This window comes from Passer domesticus, chromosome 6 (assembly GCF_036417665.1).
Source record: "Passer domesticus isolate bPasDom1 chromosome 6, bPasDom1.hap1, whole genome shotgun sequence".
NCBI lineage: Eukaryota > Metazoa > Chordata > Aves > Passeriformes > Passeridae > Passer > Passer domesticus.
Window position 1 is genome coordinate 39,073,726 of NC_087479.1, and position 20,722 is coordinate 39,094,447.

At 43.3% G+C, this 20,722-nt stretch overlaps 2 protein-coding genes across 12 annotated transcripts in view; both read right to left on the reverse strand.

Moving 5' to 3' along the window:
* CKAP5 (cytoskeleton associated protein 5) overlaps positions 1–13,424 on the reverse strand; it is a 51,408-nt gene extending 37,984 nt beyond the window's left edge. For 4 of the 8 annotated variants that reach the window (XM_064424762.1, XM_064424761.1, XM_064424760.1 and 1 more), the window contains exons 1-4: positions 13,288–13,423; positions 4,238–4,329; positions 3,511–3,704; positions 2,210–2,416 (exon numbers count right to left, since the gene is read on the reverse strand). In XM_064424762.1, the coding sequence (XP_064280832.1) occupies positions 2,210–2,416; positions 3,511–3,704; positions 4,238–4,294 (458 nt within the window). In that variant the 5' untranslated portion in view covers positions 4,295–4,329; positions 13,288–13,423. Of the gene's footprint in view, positions 1–2,209; positions 2,417–3,510; positions 3,705–4,237; positions 4,330–6,808; positions 6,832–10,797; positions 10,851–13,257 lie in introns of those variants that run through there. The other 4 variants (XM_064424759.1, XM_064424756.1, XM_064424757.1 and 1 more) reach the window with 4 other exon arrangements.
* A 1,897-nt stretch (positions 13,425–15,321) lies between these two features.
* The window catches only part of LRP4 (LDL receptor related protein 4), a 96,828-nt gene continuing 91,427 nt past the window's right edge, over positions 15,322–20,722 (reverse strand). For all 4 annotated transcript variants that reach the window (XM_064424797.1, XM_064424796.1, XM_064424795.1 and 1 more), the window contains exon 38: positions 15,322–18,645. In XM_064424797.1, the coding sequence (XP_064280867.1) occupies positions 18,310–18,645 (336 nt within the window). In that variant the 3' untranslated portion in view covers positions 15,322–18,309. The remainder of the gene's footprint in view (positions 18,646–20,722) is intronic.

Genomic DNA, 20,722 nt, shown 5'->3' on the forward strand with positions numbered 1-20,722 from the left:
ATTTTATTTCCACATCAATTTTAAAAAATACTCAGTATAAACACCTTCAAAACTGGTCTTGGAAGTAACATGATTTAAATATGTGAACAAATGAGTTGCCCAATAATTCAATTTTTCTATCATGACTTAAAAAGAGAGCATATTTGGAGAAATGCCTATGCAAGCTTATTTGTATCTAATTAATATAATCTAATTTACATAACAAGAAAGAATAGAAACCTTAGCACAAGATAGAAAACACCAGAAATTAAACTAGTTATACATTAAAGCTACCCACCTAGGTACAACAGACAAATTTTGTTATCAACGCAGAAAGCCTACCAAAGCGTAAGAAAAATTTAAGTAGCAACACAGCTCAGGAGCAGAAGATGGAGTTTAAGCAAAAAGGACGGAATGCGAGTATTTGACCTTAATATCACGAAGATAATAAAATACTGCAAGTAATAAAAAACATATGTGGTACATTTTACAGAAGTAGTTAGTTGAAAGATACTGTGGAAGGTTATGCAGGTTTCTAATTACACTGCACTGTTAAAAGGATATTTAACCAGATAAGCAATTTTAAATAGCTAAAATATATTCTCAAATATAGGACAGTAAATTCACTTAGCAGAAGCATAGGTAATGTGTTAAGCCCAAAACTTTATTTTGATATTACCAAAGCCTGAAACCATCAGTTTAACAAAGACCATCTCTCTGTATGCCTCAGCAAGTTCTCCAAAATATGTATAACATAAGGCACTCTCCACATACATTATACAGTTTTCACATGAGCTGCTTTACTCAGAAAGAAGTGTTCTGTGCATTAATTTCAAAATTTTTTGTTTCCTTTAAAAAAAGCCTATTGGTCAGTAAACGATATATACACCAAGTATAAGAATTTCATAAAGCCCCAGTATTTTTCACTCAAAGGCAGCAAACAAACATCATATGGAACCACCATAGTCCTGAGTTGACTATATGATGCTTTTATCCCCAGTCGTCTTGTTCTGTTTATACTGAATAATAAGTTTTACACCTTTAAGACTCTCTTCCAAACAATAAAGAGGGGAAGGAAGAAGCGTGCAGTTTGTTTTCAGACTGCTCTCACTCCTCCACATTCCTGCTCCTGGACTGTGTTATCTGCAGATAGATGGACAGCCAAACAAAACTCCTTTTTCTCTTTTTTTTTTTGCTTTTAGTTAGTTTTATCTAGCAGAAACAAAAAAAGTTCCTTGGGCTATGATTTTTTCCTTTTTACTTAGACCTGTTCAAGGCTGCTCTGGACTGAACACCCAGAAGAGCACCGGCAGCTCCACCTGTGGCCCCCTGGCCGGGCCTGGGCCGCAGCGTTTCCAGCACCAGAGACTGATCAGAGACTGAGTGAGCCGAGCTGCAACCCAGGGAGGGGACTGTTCTGAGTTTGCTTTTTTTTTTAGAGCAATGAGAAGTTTTATTGTTTAATATTGTTTGGTTTCTATTGTTTAATAAACAAATTTCTTTCCACTTTTTCTCCAAGAAAATATTTTCTCCCGAACCAGTTAAAAGAAAGAAGAGAAATTAAATCTGCTTTTGTAAAAAAGCCCGTTTTAAAGGTTATCTCCCAAACTTGCCTTAAACCAAGACAAATACAATAATCTAATACTGAAGCCTACTACATCATCTTAAATTGGATTTGATTTTTAGGGAGCACTAGCAGCTCTCCTTTTCAATAAAGGAATTATTATATGGACAATAGAAGCTTACTGTGCAATGAACTTGTTTTTTTTCTCCTTTCTTCTAAAAACACACTGTGTACCCAATTAAATATGCTCACAACAGTGAGGAAAACAGTGGTTAAAAAAAAAGGCAGAACAAAAAACTAAACTATGTTTTAGGTTTCATATCAGTGAGTTTATTACAGATATTCAGGAGAGAAGCTTCACAGTCTGGAACAAGACACACTAATCTTGCCCTTCTCTCAGAGGCTGGGAAAATGGAAGTTTGGTAAACAGTTATTATGAATGAAAGAGATCCAGATGAGGCTAGTACAACACAGACAACCCTCACATCTAACAAATCCCATGATGTTGTCAACTGTTGCTGTCAAAAAATACCAGTTCAGGAAAGATGCATTCTACTCAACAATAACAAGGGCCTGCAAAGATAGCAATAAAATTAAACTCCAGATATTGCTGGAGTGAGGAAAAAGCAAGGAAGAAAACCACAACATCATGAACTAAAAGCTTACCTTAGTGCTTTCCTCAGTGTCTCTATACATGCTACGATGATTTTTGGGTTTTTGTTGTCCAGACCCTTTAATAATTCTTCTTGTATTGCCTCTCCTTTCTCAATTTCTATATACATTAGACATATATCTTCACCGAGCTCTTTTGCTCTGGCCTTTGGCTGATTGAACACTTTATTTACAACTCCTGATGCTACTTCTCCTGTCGTCCTGAAAGATGAGAGAGTATTACTTTTGGAACATTTATGTGAATTAAATGTTCTACATCATTAGCCCCAAAAAAACCACAGCACCAAATCCAGATTAAGACCCAACACATCTTCACATAAAAGGGACTACATCCTAAAATAACCTTGAAACAAAAACCCAACTATTTTTAAGGGATGGCTTTGTCATCTAGTTTTCTAAAAGAACACAGATCACAACTGTATTATCATTCTAATACCAGACTACAACAGTGAATAGTAGACATTCTCAAGACTGCATTAACACTCCCTAGTTGAGGTTCACAAATAAATGCCATGTACTGGAATTATATATGTTGCAATATGTTAAGTACATAATCCCAGCACAGTATTTCACATACACTTCCAACCTTCACATAAACTAAATCATTGACACCACTTTTAAATCAAGGAGTGTGCAAGATTGTTAGATTTTCAAACAAAGCTTTGGGTTTGTTCATTTGTTTTTAAGTAAGACCTTTATTCAGTTCATCAGGTCACAAAGTCAGTGGACCAAAGCACTAACCTGCCCTATTATGTGCTTTTATTTCACCCTCAGGAGTATGGTCTACTTCCTGAGCTAGACAACACAGAAGAACTAAAATACATCCAGTGAAGAAATTGGCAGGTATGAAGATTCATATTGGTTATGCTGGATGCAATGTCACATAAATGTAAGTATATCTCATTTCATGTATGAATTACACAAACATCCCATCGAAAAAAGGCTCCCTCCTGTACAGGTAAGACTATTTCAATCAAACAAGAACAGAGATTCCAGTTCACAGCATTTAGACCACCACATTAGTGATTCACATTTTTCACCCTTTCAGAATTTTTTACTAGTGCCTTCAATAGTTTTTTAGACCACTGCAAGCAAGTTGTGATAAATGAATACGCACATGGAGGCCATCCACAAGGAAAGCCTGCCGTTCGGCAAATTCTCTAGATTAGCAAGTTCTGCTCGTAACAGTAGAGATCAGAACTGATAGTGGCCACTGCACGATTTACATGCAGCTGCATGCTTTCTCAGAGAGGCATATAAAACTGTCCTAAGAGCAGCAAGAAAAGGCTACTTACTTCCCAGCTACATGAGCATTTTCAACATAAGCAAGCGCTGCTTCCAGGCCTTTCAGCTGAGCCACTGCATTGGAGTCGGTCACAAATTTCTTTATCAATCCAAGATACTTGGACCATTCAGGACTCTTTTCATCATCTATCTTCTGGAAGAGCTTAAGGGCTTCTTCATAACCGTTTAATCTGGCTTTCCATAGCTGGAACCAGAAATTGGACATTTAAATGTTGTGCTATTACAACCTTAACTCGCCAATCTCACAAAGCTCTTCAATCATCTTTGAAAGTATGCTCAGCAAGCTGTCACCTGCAGATTTCTCTTCAATGTTTATATGAATGACATGCAACAGGACAAAATGCTTGTTTTTCTCCAGCCAAGAATGATCTGGATAGAAAGATGCCAGTCTTCCCCCTGCTCTTCATAAGTTCCAGCAAACACCAATGAGGAGGTGGGAGCCCAGCAACAGTTTCAGCTACAGATGAGTAATTTCTCCACGTGAATGAGTGTACTTATCTGTCAGCACACAAGCTTACGCCATACAACGCTACTAAAATCTGCTTAATAGAGGTTATTCAGCCTCTAGGTTGGATAGAGCTGATGCAGTTTCAGATCTGTTAACATTCTCACTGTGCAGCTGTCAAGATTACCCAATTTCAGAGTATTTAGTTACAGAAACACTACAAAGTCATCATGAGCAGAGATACGCAGCAAACCAAATCCATGATTACCTACCTTATGTTCACATTTCTGATCAACGGGCAATTTCATCCACTCACTGTCGTCCCCCATTGTAAATCAGACTCTCTCTAAAACTACAGTAATTTCTGTGGAGATAAGGACAAGTTAGAAAACAGAACAATACATATTTAGACCTAAAAATACAAAAACATAAAACCAAACAAAACAAAAAAAACCCCAACAACAACAAAAAAGACCAAAACAACAAACCAAATCAAAACCACAACAAAACACACAAAAAAACCCAAGAACAAAACAAATGAACAAAAAACAAAACAAAAAAATCCCAAACAATACAACTCCCCTGTTCTGTAGCAAATCTCATCGCTAATATGCAATCCAAGGTTGTAATTATATTTAATGCACACTTTGAAGACCAGACGACTATTTTTTTAGCTCCAGAAAATTACCAGAAGCCATTAAAGATTAGAGAGTGGTGCAATTTGTAGTATTTCTCACACTACAAGTCTCAATAGGTGAAACTTTTAGTAAGCTGAAAAGGCATGTGGAATATAACCTCACCTAAGCTTGAGGAAGAATGTACTACAGCTAAGGCACTAAACCAAAATGAGTTCCCATCAACACTAAAAACTGGCTCTTACTGACACATGCTTTTAGCAACAGGTGCCATGAATCAGTGTCAAAAAATAATCAGATGCAAGTGTAAGGACAGTCATTTTAACAACTTTACAAACAGCACAACTGAAATGAAGATTCACCAAGAGGAACAAAAGCCATTTTTGCCCGAATTCTAACATAGCCAGCGTCAGCAACTGTCAACAAGAGATCCATTTATTGCCACATGTAGGGTTTAAATCCTTAGTCATTCAAGTTTTAGTGGTTTCCCCTTTCTCCCTTTCCTTTAGATTAAAATAAGAACACTGACTATTAGGGTATGACAGATGAGATCTTAGGCTCAATGCCCATCTCAGACTTATTGTACAAATAATCTGACTGCTCAGAAAATAATAAGAGAACCAGTCTGATGCAGAGAGGTCAGCAAAATGAAAATAGCAGCAGCAGTAGAAAGGGCTCCCAGTGTTATTTATAAGCACAATATCAAACCAGAGAGGGAGTAACACATTTCAACACACCAGTCTGAATTCACAGACCAAGCCAAAACCCAGCCATACACAACAATTTATCACTACAAGCACATAAGTACACAACACTAGCAGAATGCTCCTAACAGAAATTCAGCCTTTGGCCTACAAAGTATTTCACCTAATTCACTCAGAGGGTCTCTGTAGACAATTAATCCCTAGAATTAGGGGCATATTTTCACTCACATAAATTAATATAAGCAAGTACTTCAAAGCCTTCTGTCATCCACACAACACTAAGACATACAGCTAACCTGACAACAAAATTAGGCTAGCAACAGCATACAGTAAAAATAATCTTTTTTATTCCTTCCTGCATAAGTCAGAAGATACTTAAGTAACAACCCAACCTCCCAATAACTAAAAAAGAAAATCCATAAGAAACACAAAGAACTCCAAAATCCCTACCTGTCACGGATACACACAGCCTCACAGCAAATTACACAAAGCTTGCCTTAAATATTTACAGGTTCCTATGGATGTTAATACTGCTCTCCCTATAATTGCATAAACTATTAATTTGCCCAATGGCAGTAAAACAAGAGTCAATGTCAGAACACAAACTGACTACATACATAAACAAGTGTATCCAAGCGTTATTATGGTTTGCCCTTCTCATTCCCTTTCTCATCAAAACAACAGTGTGGATATTTTTTCTTGACATCAGCACAGTGGTAACAAGCGTGCTTCTAAAGAAGCACACTTTTTTGGGGAGGGCCAAACAACTGTAAACCACTGAGAATGCTTCTTACATAATAAGCAGATTCTTTCAAAGTACTCAGAAGTGAGGCTACCTAAAACCCATTCTACTGAACTGTTAATTCTGTTTCACTATCTTTTTTTAATGCTCAACTTACTAAATAAACAAAAAACCACAAAACCCTAGTCACAGCATTCCTCCATATCAGGAATTGACAACAAAGTACTCCAAATTAAAATTTACAATGAGAATAGAACTCCAAGGCCATACCAATCCCAAACAATCATACGAGGTCAGAACGGCAAGCGAGTTACTGCATCCAAACCCCATCAGCCTTTTGCAATGGATCTGCTTTCATGTGCTGAAACTCCTGCTTATGTTTTGTCTCCCCCAACCTCTCATTTGTTCTCTTATCCCTCCTTCAGCCTACTGAGAGGTCAAAATGAAATAGAAATCAGACACCTGATTCAAACTCAATGCATTTTACCTATTAAAAAACCAACAAAAAACCCCCACCAAACCCAACAAAAAACAGAAGCCAAACAAGCACACCGAAGCAACACAAAAAGCACTACCCCACACCCAAAAGCAGGATGCTCATGGCAAATACAGAAGTAAAACATATCTAACTCTATGAAGACAATGACTTCTCTGCAAAAGCAAGAAATGAGACTGAACTCATATGAAAAGCTTTCCAAACAGTCCTCCTAGTAATGGATGCAGGCATGCCCTATAGCCAACAGTTTCCAGCAGTAAAATTACCCATCCCTCAAGTTAGTTCTGCAGCCAAGTGCTGTCAGCAAAGACAGCTTTGCCAGTATAAACTGGCATTAGGAATATCTTCATTTGAATGCACCAATATAGAAATAATGAAGTACTTCCTCAGTGTGGATGCAGACAACATAAATAGATGCAGTGGTCTCTTCCCAAAGTCACGCACACCTTTGTGAGGAACAAGCAGAATGAACCCTATAGAAAATTAGGCAGCTCTGATTCTTAAACAGAAACTTGGAACTAATTCAAGCTATTGCCTCTTTATACTTTTTTTGTTGAAAAACACATAAGGAACAATACAAGGATAGTAGTTATTCTGAACAAAAACAAAAAGGGGAAGAAAGCCTGAACACATGCCAGCAACAAACACCAGGATAAAATTTTGGCACCTGTACTAGACATCTATACTGTTTTTTTTAGAAAACAGACAAAAGCATGAACTTCCTACTTCAATAATAAAAAGAAACATCACTTCTCTCCAGAGACCTGTCCTGCCAAGGAAAGAAGCCTTACTGTAGGACAGTCCTCAATCAAGTACTACAAACCTCAATTCAGTTCAAACCCTAAAGTCAACAGCAACTCTATTAAAAAGGCTTGTCCATTACCAGACTGATACTGATTTATAATTAGTTTTATCCTTACACATACACAACAGTTCACTGCCACAACGTACAACCTCTTGCTTGTACAGTAGTGATACACTACAGCTCTTGTCTCGGCAAAGACCCCTTATGTGAGGACACGAGGCTTGACTCCATTTTCATCAGAAGGCTGATTGATTTATGTTATTTATGTTATATATTATACTAAAATACTACATTAAAACTATACTAAAAGAACAGCGAGAAGAAGGATCAGAAGGCTACCAAGACAAGAATAGAATAGAATGCACAACAAAAATCCAGTGACTCTCACAGCCTTGGCACAGGTGGCTGTGATTGGTCACCAATGGAAAACAATCCACATGGACCAATGGAAGATGCACCTGTGGCCTTCCACAGCAGCAGACAGTTATTGTTTACATTTCTTTCCTGAGGCTCTCAGCTCCTCAGCACAGGAAAAATCCTAGCAGAGGATTTTTTCATAAAATATCATGGCTACACTACAGCATCTCAAATTTCCCTTCCCACATCACAATGTGCTTCACCTGGGGGGGAATCACACACGCTAAGAGAGACATAGGGAAGGGAGTTGTATCACCATGAAGCAGTGTTTCACCTGTTTTTTTTTCAGCCTGGTCAACTCAGTTCCCCCACATATATCGATCTACAATCGATACTTCAATTACACAATGGGTTAATTCCCTTCTGCACTGAATCTAGCATCTAAAAATAGTGATAAAATTGTACTCCCCCCAGTAATTTATAAATCCCTTTAGAACAGACAATTACTCAGAAAGTATTCCATGGTCACAGAGGGAAAGCTCCTTCTTAAACCAGTATTTCTAGCTTCATCACTGCTCATGTCTGCCCTGATGCCAAGATTTTGTACTGTCTACATCTTGCATTTAACAGAATAAAAGACAATTGTTTCTCCTTTCAATTAAGTCAGTGGATTCTGTGTGATCATAGAGTATCCCACATTTGACAAAAGGTTTTGCTTAAAAGCTTCTTTGCAAAGACATGTAAACCTCAAGCCATTACTTCTCAACAACCAAATAGCAAGTGGCCTCATTATACAATAACACAGCTAAATTCTGTTATTACTAGTGAATTTGCAGCAATGAAGTGTTTGACCTACATAGATTTTTTTTTTTTTGCTGCCACAACTTGGAACAAACAGAATTAGGTATTTCAGAAAGAACATTAATTTTGGTAAAATCCAGAAAACAAGCAACTGAAGCAACCTAACTGCCAAAGTAAGTTTTGTGAGAGACACTTGTCATAAAAGTGGTCAATGCAACATTTCCAAAAGCAAGTCACCCAAGAAATCAGTAGTGAAGATGAATAACAAATCTTTCCTGACAGGTCTTGGCAGGGCAGCTTTATATTACAGAGCAGTGAGAAAATGAAGACCATCAAGGAAAGAAGAGGATCTTTTGAAGGGAGATCATGCAAATTGCAGCAATAGTGGAAAGCATGTACAAGGCAGCACAAATGCAAGAATTTCAAAAGTAAAAGTGAGAATTCCCAAATGAATATACACAAGTTTGGGAAACAAATGTATCAACACACTAAAATATTGTGAGAAAGTATGAAAACATCAAAGTTTGGATTCACCATGCAGTACTCTGAACAGCTCTTACTCAACTTCTAAATAAATGTTTTTCCTGCTACAATTTGCAGAGCTGAATCACATTAACATCACAGCTTATAGTATGCTAAGGAAAAGTCCCTACACCATTAGCATTCTAAAATGTGATTTTTTCTGAAGCATATATTCACCACCTATCACTGTATTTTATTGTGAAGTGTCAGCTTCCAGACAATTTTCTACAGAAGATGTACAACAGCAAACCAGAAGCCATTTTATGCTAAACAAAACCAGCTGTTTATTGATAATGATTGTCTATTTCTCCCTATTGAGAAGTATTTCACCTATGAATATTGTCCCTATTTCACCTATTGAATATTAATGTTGCACAAGAACATAATCAAATATATCATAATTTGAAAGGTTCTCAAAAGCATTACTCAAGAATAAATTTTAAAAAAATCAAGACAGGTCTTTTTAAAGGAAAAATCAGTTTGAAATGTTCTTATACAGCAGGGCACAAATCGGGAGTGTATCTAGTTAGATGTCACATTTCAGATAAAACTATACTTCTTGGCAGACAGATCTCTGGTAGTCCAGCCACAGTTTTCTCAGCAGAAAGAATTATTTGTTTGTTTATTTGTTTAATGGCAGTTTTGGGTCACATTTGTTCACTGTCTCTGAAAGGACAAAGTTTCACTTTCTTAGAAGTTTAGCCCAACACGGTTTTTTATTTGCCAGCCAAACCTTCCCATTAGACACAACATAAAGTAGCTCTGAAAAAATTTTGAAGACTCAAGTAATCATAACATAATTTTAAAGGCTGGCATTTTCAATTGACAGATGAATTGTGAGTTGCAAGATATACACTCATGTTAAAAAAAAATAAAGATCTCAGAATAACAAAAAGGAGAAATACATGCTAAAGGGAAGCTACTGTTTCAGCAGCAATGAAATGGCATTCAAAAACAAACAGCATTAAATTCTCTCTTGCTTGCTTTAACTTGTATGTCCTAACTCACCTCAGTGAAATTTTAATAGCACAAAGCTACTGGTAAGAAATACAAATACTTATCTGGAAAAATACATTTTGATACATGGCCTCTGAAAGTAACCAGGGCTGTTCTTTTCCATTCATATGAAAGTGAGAGAAAATGCAAAATAAACTGACCTTCTGTTACAGCTAGGACTAAAAGCAATTTGTAACTGCATGGGTAAGCCTGGAGTGAAGCCAGTCGTAGGGAGCCGAGAAGGGCAAAAGGGAAAAGGGCAACACACGGGCAAGTGCACAGGCATGCACTGACATAATTCCAAGGGTGGGCAGTTGGGAGTGAAAGATGTCAGTGGGACTCTGCTCGTAAGCTGCAAAGGCCCCCACCCCTCAAGAGGTTTTATAAAGCTCAGGCATGAAAAGGCTCATGTGATTTTCTTTAAAAGGACGGCCTGAACTGCTGATGAAGGAAAGCTCCCGCGGAGACATCACTAGCTCCCTCCTTCTCCAAGGGAAGCTCCCTCCAGCACGGCTTCCCTCTGCAACTAGCGGCGCCCCCGCCATCCCCAGCACCTTCCCGAAGAAAACCCCCTCCACTTCTGCCCGCAGCCCGGCGACGTTTCCCACTCCGCGGGTGTGTGGCCGCAGGCCGCGGCCGGGCACGCGAGCAGGCCGCCCGCCCTGCCGGCATTGTCTGTGCCCGCCGCCCCCGCCCCACGGCCGGGCCGGGCCGGGCCCTGCCGGCGCCGCCGCGCACCGCCCGCGGCTGGGCCGGGCCCGGCCGGACACTCACCCTGACAGCTCCGGGCCGGCTCCCGGCAGCAGCGGGCGGGAACCGCGGGCGGGCCGGGACGAGCCCCTCCCCGCCGCGGGCGGGGCTCGGGGCGCCGCGGCCGCACCTGGGCGGGAGCCGGCCCGCGCCGGGGCCAGACAAAGGCGGGCAGGGCAGGGCAGCGGCCCCGCCGCGCTGACCCCGCAGCGGCCCCAGGCACATCGCGCTCCCTCCCGCCGCCGCCGCTCGGCCCTGCCGGCGGCCGCGGTGCCGCCTTTCGGCAAAGAAGGGGCCGCCGGGCCGGCGAGCAGCTTGGCCCGCCAGGCCTGCTGTCCTCATGAGTCATACCCGAACGCCCATGCCCGTCAGAACAATTACTACTCTCAGAGGGAGCTGCGGTCATACCCGAGCATGCAGCAGACATTATCCCAGGCCACCAATCATCCAGCAATCCCTAATTGAAGGAGGGAGCGGTTCTGAAACCCGACAGCAAGAACAAGGCCAGCCGTGGGGAAGGAGAAACAGTGCCTTCCAAAGGAGATAGGAACGAAGAGCCTGGCACCACACCATCCCCGCATTTCATGCTGCTGCAAGATGTGTAATGACAGCACTCTGGTGGAGCTGATTCATCAGCAATCTCTCTAGCCCATCGTCTGACATTTTGAGATGCCTTTTCTATAGCGACGATAGCAACTGAAGAAGCTGGTATGGTGGGAACTGGATGTCACTTGCTTCCTCCTCAGAAGAGCATCAAGCTATGTGATGTAAGGCTGTATTTCTCCAGCCATCTTTTTAGCTAGCTGAAGAAAGAAGCCTCTTCCAGGCCCCGCCAGCACCAGCCATGCTTCCCACTGAATAACTGCTCAAGAATTACTTTCAATACATCTGCAACCATTTGCTCAGAGACAGTCTGTTGTACCTAAAAGGCCATTTGCCAGTGATTCTGCTTTGATAGATCACTCTCTCCACGTTGCTTATAAGGCTTAGCCCTATCACAGTTCTTGAAGTAGAAAAAAAACCAAACTGTGAATCTGGAAGTTCATCGTGAGGGGAAGCTACCAAAACAGTGAAGTTTAAAGAAAGGCCAAGCCTGAGGCAAGAAAACCAAACCAAATTCTAAATTTTGTACAATCAACTGATCTCATGTGGGACACTAAAGAGCCAAAACTATATAGGCCATTTACACTCAATTATTCTACCTTCTGAAGTGAACCTGTCTCAAAGTTTTAGTAACAGACTTCTGTGAGTATACCTTTAGAATACTCCAACATTCAGGACTCCATGCATTCTGAACTAAGCAGCTTTACAGTTTCAAACTAATAGATTCACTGAAAGCCTATAGCATCACTTTCTTTGATACAAAAGTAATACATGAGGAAGGGCTCCCATTGCTGGTAGCTCAACTTCCCGACAACTACTCATCCCTTTCCCACCTGCACAAGGCAACCTGAACTGCACTGCAGTTCAGCAGAAATAGCAGAAAATCAAACACTAAAAGCAGCAAAAAGTAAAAACCACAGAATAACCAGATAGATGATATACAACAAACGTAAATCAGTTAGAAAACTGTAGCACATAAGATTTTTAATTTTTTTTTTATTCTTAGAACAGAATCCTGGTTTGCTTAAAGCACACAGAAGTATCATTCCTCAGCCTCTGTCTTCCGACCCAAAAATTTCCAGATTCAGGAGGAAAACCCTCTGCATGCCAACTTGAAAAGTACTGTCTTTGGAAGAATCACAAGACTATCTGTTTCAGAAACAAAATCAAATGAAATGCGGGAAAGGTGTGTGTGCAGAAGCATGGGACACACATTTCCACGCAGCTCTTTTTCGCATATACTAGAGAGAATTCAACAGGAAGCACCTCCTGCTGAGGGGCTCTGGCAATCTAAACACCCGCACCCAACAAGAGCTGCAGAAATAAGAGATGACCTCGCGCTTTTGGTTTTAAGACTACAATCACCCCACAGAATGTTTTGTTTAGGACGTTCTGGAGGGGGAACCGATCCTGCACGCAGCCTCAGGGGGCAGAAGGCGCTCGGTCCGCATTTCCCTTAGGGGATGCTCCGCTCCCCCGGCGGCTCCCAGGCCCGCTATCCCGGCCGCCTCCCACGGAAGGCCGCCACCAGCAGCCCCAGGCCCACGACGGACGGAGGCGGCCGCAGCGGAGCCGCCCAGCCCGCGGTTCCCGCGGCTCCATCGCCGCCGGCTGCCGGGCGGCCCGAGCGGGCTGCGCCTCCGCGGCGCGGCACAGGCCGCGGCCTCCCGCCGCTGCCAGCCGCAGTCCTCACGCCGCCGGGCTCTGCGGGCGGATGCCGCCGCAGCCCGCGGGTCCGGGCCATCCCCGCGGGGAGATGCCGCACCGCGGGGACTACGCCTCCACACGGACCCCGGGAGAAACGGGGAGGCTCGGGCCTGGCGGCGGAGGAAGGCCTAGCCACAGTCCCACGGGCGCGGACAGAAAAGGGGCCGAGCTCACCGGGGAAAGGACAAGGACGGCGAGGCTCACCTGGGCCCGGCGGGTCGGGCCGGCCACGGTCCGGCGGCTGCTCGGCGGGGTTTGAAATCGCCAGCACCGCCCGCACCTCCCAGTGTCCGCCGCGCCCATTGGCCGCTGCCGGCCCCGCCCGCGCTCGCGCCCGCGCCTCTTATTGGCCCATTTGAATCCGGCAGCCGCAGCGCGTGCTCCCGAGGCGGCGGCGCCCCCGCCCGTGGGAAGGCGCCCGGCCCGGGAACTGCCGCGGTGCGCCCGTCCGCTGCCTCGGCCGCCGCCGCGTCCCCAGGGAGGCTGCCGGAGGGAGCTGCCGGGCCCTCTACGGGGGGCGCGCAGGGCCTGCCTAGGGCAGCCGGGTCAGGCCGCGGGACCCGCTGGCAAAGGGCTAAAGCATCTCGGGGCTGATGGATTCGGCTTTGGGGAAGATCCTGTTGCAGAGGAATGGGCCTGCTCTTCGCTGTGCTCAGTGAGTTTGCAAAGCAGCAACTCAAGAAACGACTGAGAGGGCACCTCATCCATGTCTGTCAGCGTAGCCATGATATTTTATGAAAAAATCCTCTGCTAGGATTTTTCCTGTCCTGAGGAGCTGAGAGCCTCAGGAAAGAAATGTAAACAATAACTGTCTGCTGCTGTGGAAGGCCACAGGTGCATCTTCCATTGGTCCATGTGGATTGTTTTCAATTAATGACCAATCACAGCCACCTCTGCCAAGGCTGTGAGCAGTCACAGGATTTTGTTGTTGATTCCTATTCTATTCTTGTCCTGGTATCCTTCTGATCTCCTTCTCTCTCTGTTCTTTTAGTATAGTTTTAATGTAGTATTTTAATATAATATATAACATAATAAATCAGCCTTCCGATGAAAATGGAGTCAAGCCTCGTGTCCTCACATAAGGGGTCCGTGTTGAGACAAGATGTCAGTATCTGAAGAGGCTGCCAGAGAACCAGGCTCTGCTCGGTGGTGCCCAGCCATAGGACAAGAGGAAACGGGCAGAAACTGATGTACAGGAAATTCCACACGAATAGGAGGAACTTCCTTACTGTATAGGTGACCGTGCACTGGGAGATGGCCTGAGCAGCTGTGGAGTCTCCCTCACTGGAGATCACAGGATTTGTCTGGACACTGTCCTGTGCCAGGTGCTCTGGGGTGACCCTGCTTGAGCAGGGAGGTTAGCTCAGGTGACCCACAGTGTCCTCTCCACCCTGACCTGTTCTGTGAACTGGTTTTGGAGCACAGTGTGTTTTCTCTCCTTTTCTTCATTTCACCTTAAAAAATTTAAACATTTTTTGGGTGATCAGAATAGAAGACAAGGGACAGCAGAATGCCATGCACGCAACTGCAATTAATCTTACACTGCTCTCTCCCCACCATGCCACATGAGCACCATCAGTTTTTTGGAAGAGAGGCAATTTTTTCATGACCTGACTGAAATAGCTTTTGCACTGTGCTTCAGTTGTGAAATTAGCAGAAATACAGTTGTTTTAAATGTTTTAGGTAGTTCTTTCATCAGAAAGGGACAGAATGTGTTACAAGATTAGCACCAGTACTGCAGTGTCAGGTATTAGTGGATGTTTCATTCATTACTCAGCCTTTGGCACGATTTAAACTCTTGGTTATAAAAAAAAAAAAGGCAACAGAAACTTAAACAAAACCCCCTACAGAATGAAAAAGCAGCTCTTCTTCAGAACTTTATTTTCCACTCAGCAGAGGCTTGAGATCTCTACAGTCCTAATACATGCCAAAATGAACAGCCCCTTCTGTTGCCATGTTAAAGAGGGGGTGAAAAAGCAAGCTGGGGCAGAGTGAGAGGTATTATGTGTGTGAAAGAATCTGCAGAAGTGCGTATAGATATTGTGTCCTTGATTCAGAATCACAGGGGTATAGTGTATGCTACAATCAAGTTTCTAAGAACCCAAATCTGTTCCTATCTTCTTGCTCCTCTCAAATGAAGCAAAGTTGAGGTTCTGTCTGAACAGGTTTGGGAGTTCCTCCTTCAGAGGAGAGTCCAAATAACATGTATGATTCACAACCAAAAGCCAGGCAGAGTGGTTAAGAAAAGCTAAATTTATATTAAATTATCATCAACCCCTAAAATATTGAACACAGTGGTTAAATAACTCCAGAAAATCCAATGTCTCCAGCGAGTAACGTTAAAACCATTACACAGGAACACACGGAAATCACTGACGTTAGCTCGAGACAGACAGGAGAGAGGTTTGCTTTTTACACAGTAAATCAGTGCTCAAGAGATCATCCTCCGGTAGCCTTTCCACATTCTTAACATCCTAAGTGCAACGAGGGTCTTCTGTTCCCCGGAATGGGGAACCATGATGCATCCCCAAGGCAGCATCTCACCGGGGCTGTCTCTAGAAAAAAAGACACAAATTTCTGCCCACCTCACTGGTAGAGGAGGCTGTGTGACATTTTATTGCTCCTTTTCACCATAATCATTTGAGGAAGGGAGCAGAGAGCAGTTATGAAAGGTTGTTAGGCTGGAGTGCACAGGGTCTCTCCTAAGAAGCAGCAGAGAATATTGATCAAGGTGGAGATCACAAACACCATGAGTTGTTGAAAAGACTGACTGTGTTTTTGCTTTCCCTTCCACACTTACAACTTGGACAGCAATTACTCTGACAGGCTGACTTAAGTGACAGGTCTGGGCAGATGTTTCCCTTCACCCCTGTCCCACCTCAGGATTTTGGTGCAGGGTCACATAAGCTACCGGGAAAAAAGAGAACAACCCATTCCAAAACCCTAAGAAACCCTGCTCTCATACAGGTCAGAGCCTTCCTCTCCCATCTCCCCACTCCCAGCCCTGATGCCCCTGCCCCTACACATGGTTTCTGCTCAAATTGATTCTTCTGCTTATGCTTGAGCCCTCTGGTGTTGTCCCTGCGTGAAGTGGCTTAGATGGGCAGCATCCATGTCAGTGATATGCACTCCTTTCTCAGTTCCCAGTCAAGTCCACACCTCAATCCAAAAGTGCCTCTGCCCAACAAAATCAATGCTTCCAAGGCTGGAGTCAAATAAATAATTAAATAAAAATCTAATTTAAAAAAAAATTAAAAATAAATCCCTCTGGGAATAGGGAAGAGTCCCACATTAACACAGGGAGATCCAAGCCTTAGCTCCAGTTCATTTTCCACAGGAATATACTCCAGTCAGCCCAATGGTGCAGTTAGGGACAGAGTCTCAAGCCAACTAGCCAGGTCGAAGCTGCAACCTTCCCCTATCTATCCCAAAGCTACCTCTACTGTGAAAAGTACAGGCAAACTACTGGCAACTGTTGTGTTCTTCAGGGGTAGCAGGCCTGTTAGCATATAAATAAGGTTCAAGCAGAGTAGGATGATTCTCCTTTTTAATCAGCTGAAAAAAATATTGCATGGGAGATGTACCCTCCCCCTACCTCTGAACCATACCCCAGTGTATGTTTTGCTCTCTTTACACCATGGATGGGAATGTACTTGACCTCTTTCCACACGATAAAAGAGGTTACAAAGTTTGCAGTGAGAAATTCTTCACAGGGAAGTTCTGCTTCCAAGGATCTGGCTTAATGCTTAATATTTTACCATGTGATTTGAGGGATTAATATACATTTTGTTTTTGAAGAAGTGTCAAGCAATATTTTCTCTTTTTTCTTTTTGAACAAACAGATGACAAAAGAGTATGAAGAGGTGGTAATAGTCCTTGGGAGCATGCAGGACCCAGCTCCAAATGCTGCTGGGTTTTGGCTGCAAGGGTAGGATGACATTCACCTAAAGGGTAAGAATCTTGGAGGCCAGAGAACTACAGCTCATGAAGCTGATGGGAAAAATTATTTTGGCAAGGAGAGCTATTTAGTGGTAACAGAAGAACTTAAAGTGCAATTCTATCTGATAAACAACTACTTAGAATGGCCCTTGCAGCTCCTGATTATTGTCTCCCATTCTAGGTCAAATGGGCTCAGCCTAGTAATAAAGCAGCTCCTAACTGTCAGCACTAAGCATTCCCTTGGGAAAGACTCGACCTAGGAATTTTCTCTTTTCCCTTATTATGGTAATCAAAGGTCCTAAAGGCCAAAATAATTGGGACCTTGCAGAATTGGGACTAGTGGGGACTTAGCAAATTTTCTTTTTCTTTTTTTATATATCAGTTATGCAAAGATAGTAAAATTTAGGTCTTACTGAGATCCATTTTCCCCCATTAGCTCTGTAGAGCTAAGTAAAATACCAATTTCTTCTTGTCTGAAGTTCAGCACTCAGACTCCAGTATGCACAGGGAACAGTTCTGAAAGGGGCATTTGCTGACTCTTGTTTTTCCAGAGTAGAAACATGTTTTAACAGGAAAGGGGAGAACAGGAGCAGTGTCCACTGCCAGCAACAGACACAGTGCTCCATTCTGAGCATTCCTTGTAGTTTTTAGTAGCAGATATGAAAGTAAGCAGTGATGCTCTCATGAAGTGAGTCTTGGCAACTGTGGTTATCCTCTTTATGTCTTTACAAGGTGACCTGATGTTGTGTCAGTGTCCTCTTGAGCCCCAAATTATATCCCATCTATACCAAGACCTCTCTCATGTCAGAGACCCCTCAACACAAAGCCTCAAAGAGTGCTGCTAGTGCTGGAATGACCAGGGGTACTTCTGTGACCACGAGCCAGCAATGAGGCAGCTCTGCTCTCTTCATGGGCATTGACCGTGAGCTGGATGACACAGGACTTCCAGGTTGCCAGGGAACAGACACTCTGAACCAGATTCAGGGCAGACGAGTCACTGCAAAAGTTAATGTGGCAACTTCCAGGAAAAGGGAACATATAAATAAACCACAGACAGTGAAAATGAGTCAAAAGGGTCTCTGGGTTCCAACCAACCCACCCATCCTCCTTCTCCAAACACAACAACACAGCTGCCCAAGCTCCTTGCTGAAAGGCAGTCCCAGTCTCAGGCCCCTTGCAAGAGAGGCTGGTCTCTGTGCCCTTCCTTGCCAGGCAGGCAGAGTCCTGTGGTTTTTGTGCCGAGCAGAGGGTAGGGAGGGTACGACTGTTTCCAAAGTCACGTGTACTTTAGACCTCGCTCTCTGTGGAGGGCTTGCGTTGGTGTTTCCAGCCTGTGTCCGGGAGTGAGCCCCGCCGCTCAGGAGTGGCTGCTGCTGTGTTAACACTGCTGCATTCAGACTGTTCTTCCTGCAGCAGCTGCTCAGTTTCCGTGTCATCCAGTGAACCAGAGCTAGCCTGGATAGAGACTGTATCCGTCTTCATGCAGACGTGGTCCCGGAGGATCCCTCCACGGGAGCTCCGAATCTGCTTAAGGTCATCCCATTCGGAATCATCACTGGATAAAAGGCATATTCCCTCCACAATCTTGATCTTCTCCTTAGTGTAGCTGTGGTCAGGACCGGTCTAGGGAGAAGACAGATGAATGAAAAAATACGGCTATGGAAAAATATGGCAAAGAGCAATGCAGAGCTGGAATGAAGACAGGGAAGCAGACAAAGAGCTGGACCTCCATGTAAACAGACACTGGCTTTAACTGCCACAATGACAGAACCCATTTTAAGCTTTCTTTGTTCTTTAGGAACCACCCCCAGATGAGCCCTTCCTGCAAGGGCTCTCATTCCAAACTCCATGATTTTTCAGTCATGGAAGCGGAATGAGGATGAGACTGCTCTTCTCATTCAACTATACATATTCACTGACAGAAGAGAGTAAGAACACAGCCTAAAAAGGAAGGGAAAAACCCCCACCAAACAAAATGGGAAGCAGAAACAGACATAAAACATGGTAAAAGTAGGCAGAAGATCAATTCTAGGTTTGCAAATCTTTACATCTGAGTCAGTCATTCTAGATTCACCTCTCAGCAAAGCACAGCTGGAATACCACTGTTGAGTCCAAGTCTCACAGCAGCACGGGGGAAGGAGATTATAGGGAAACAATAAAATTATCAGAGTGTCCTAGGGTGAGATTATGATGCTTGTATCCCCAGTCGTGTGTTCTGTTAGTGCTGGATATTATGTACTGTGCCTTCAAGACTGGCTCTGAAGAGCAAGGTTTGTTTTGGTTTGTTATCAGCCTGCTCCCCCACGGCTGGCGGGACAGAGAGACGGGGCAGTACATAGTGCTGCTTTTGCTTTTTGCTTGGCTTTTTGCTGCTTGCTTTGCTCTTGCTCCTGCTCTGCTTCTGCCTTTTTTTTTTTTTTTTTTGCTTCTGTTAGTTAGTTTAACTAAGCAGTCCAGACCTTTTTTCCCTGGACTGTTTTTTCCCTTCACTTTTTGGACCCATTCAAACCTGATCCGGACTGGGACCTGGGAAACACCAAGAGTTTACATCTGCTGGCTGCAGCAGCTATCCCCAGCGTCGGAGGGAGAAACAACAGAGCAACCACCCCCAGGAAAGACTTTCTGAATTTGTCATCCTTTTCAGATCAGTGAAAGTGTTGTCATCTGGTATTATTCATTTTGTGTGCTGGGGGTGTTTTGCTTGTTAAATAAACAGGTTCTTTCCACTTCTCTCCGAGGAATCCTTCCCAAACCGGAGGGGGGAAGGGGCTGTGTGGGTTTGCTTTCTGGGGGGCCCCTTCTGTAGGTTTTCTCCCAGATTTGCCCTAATCCAGGACACAGAGGCAAAAGGGACCACACTGAGATTAAAATAGTGAAATCTAATTTGGCTCACTAAGAAATAAGGAGCACCTGATCTATCCCTGAGGAGAAAGTGGAGGCAGTGGGGAAATATACATCTGTATATATCAAGGAGCATCGGAATTAAGAAAAAAGCGGAAAGGATTTAGATTCCCAGATAAATAATCCTGGCTTATTCTTAATAGACAAGGCTAAAATGGCTTGAAGATTTGGGGAATCTATTGGATAGTACCTTTGAAAAACAGTAAGGGAAAACTCTTCCCTTTGTAAGTCTGCAATCCCTGCCAGACGAACCAAGTGATCTAACAGATAATCACAAATAGTCCTAACAGAAATTGCCTTTTTAAAATATCAGTGAGTATGAGTAGCCAAAGCCCAGATCAAAAATTCTGCCATAGAAAATTACTTATATGTTCCTGACAGACAGTAGAGCTAGTTTAAAGACATAAAAGCAGAGGAGGAAACCAAGAAAGAGCAATTAGTACGGACAGCGCTTGAGCCACACAACAGAGCTTGAGTGAGTGAGGCAGGATCAAACACACAGAGTAGTGATACCTGACATGAGGATGTGGACGGAAATCAGAAGAGGGAAGATGAGAAGCTATCTGAGTGATAAGAAAGCTTCTGAGGAGAAAAGAGAGGAGAAACTAAGTGCTGCAAGATATATTAAACTCTCTCCATCGTGTGGCACAAAGTACGGACCTCTGAAGGGCCTTTAAAATGCTCTGTTTAATAAGGGCTCTATTTTTTTTCCCATCCCCCCCTTTCAGGCCATGCACAGCCAGGAACCACTTTCTTGTTACCAAACCCCTTCTGGCTGCCTGGTTCCCCTGATGACTGT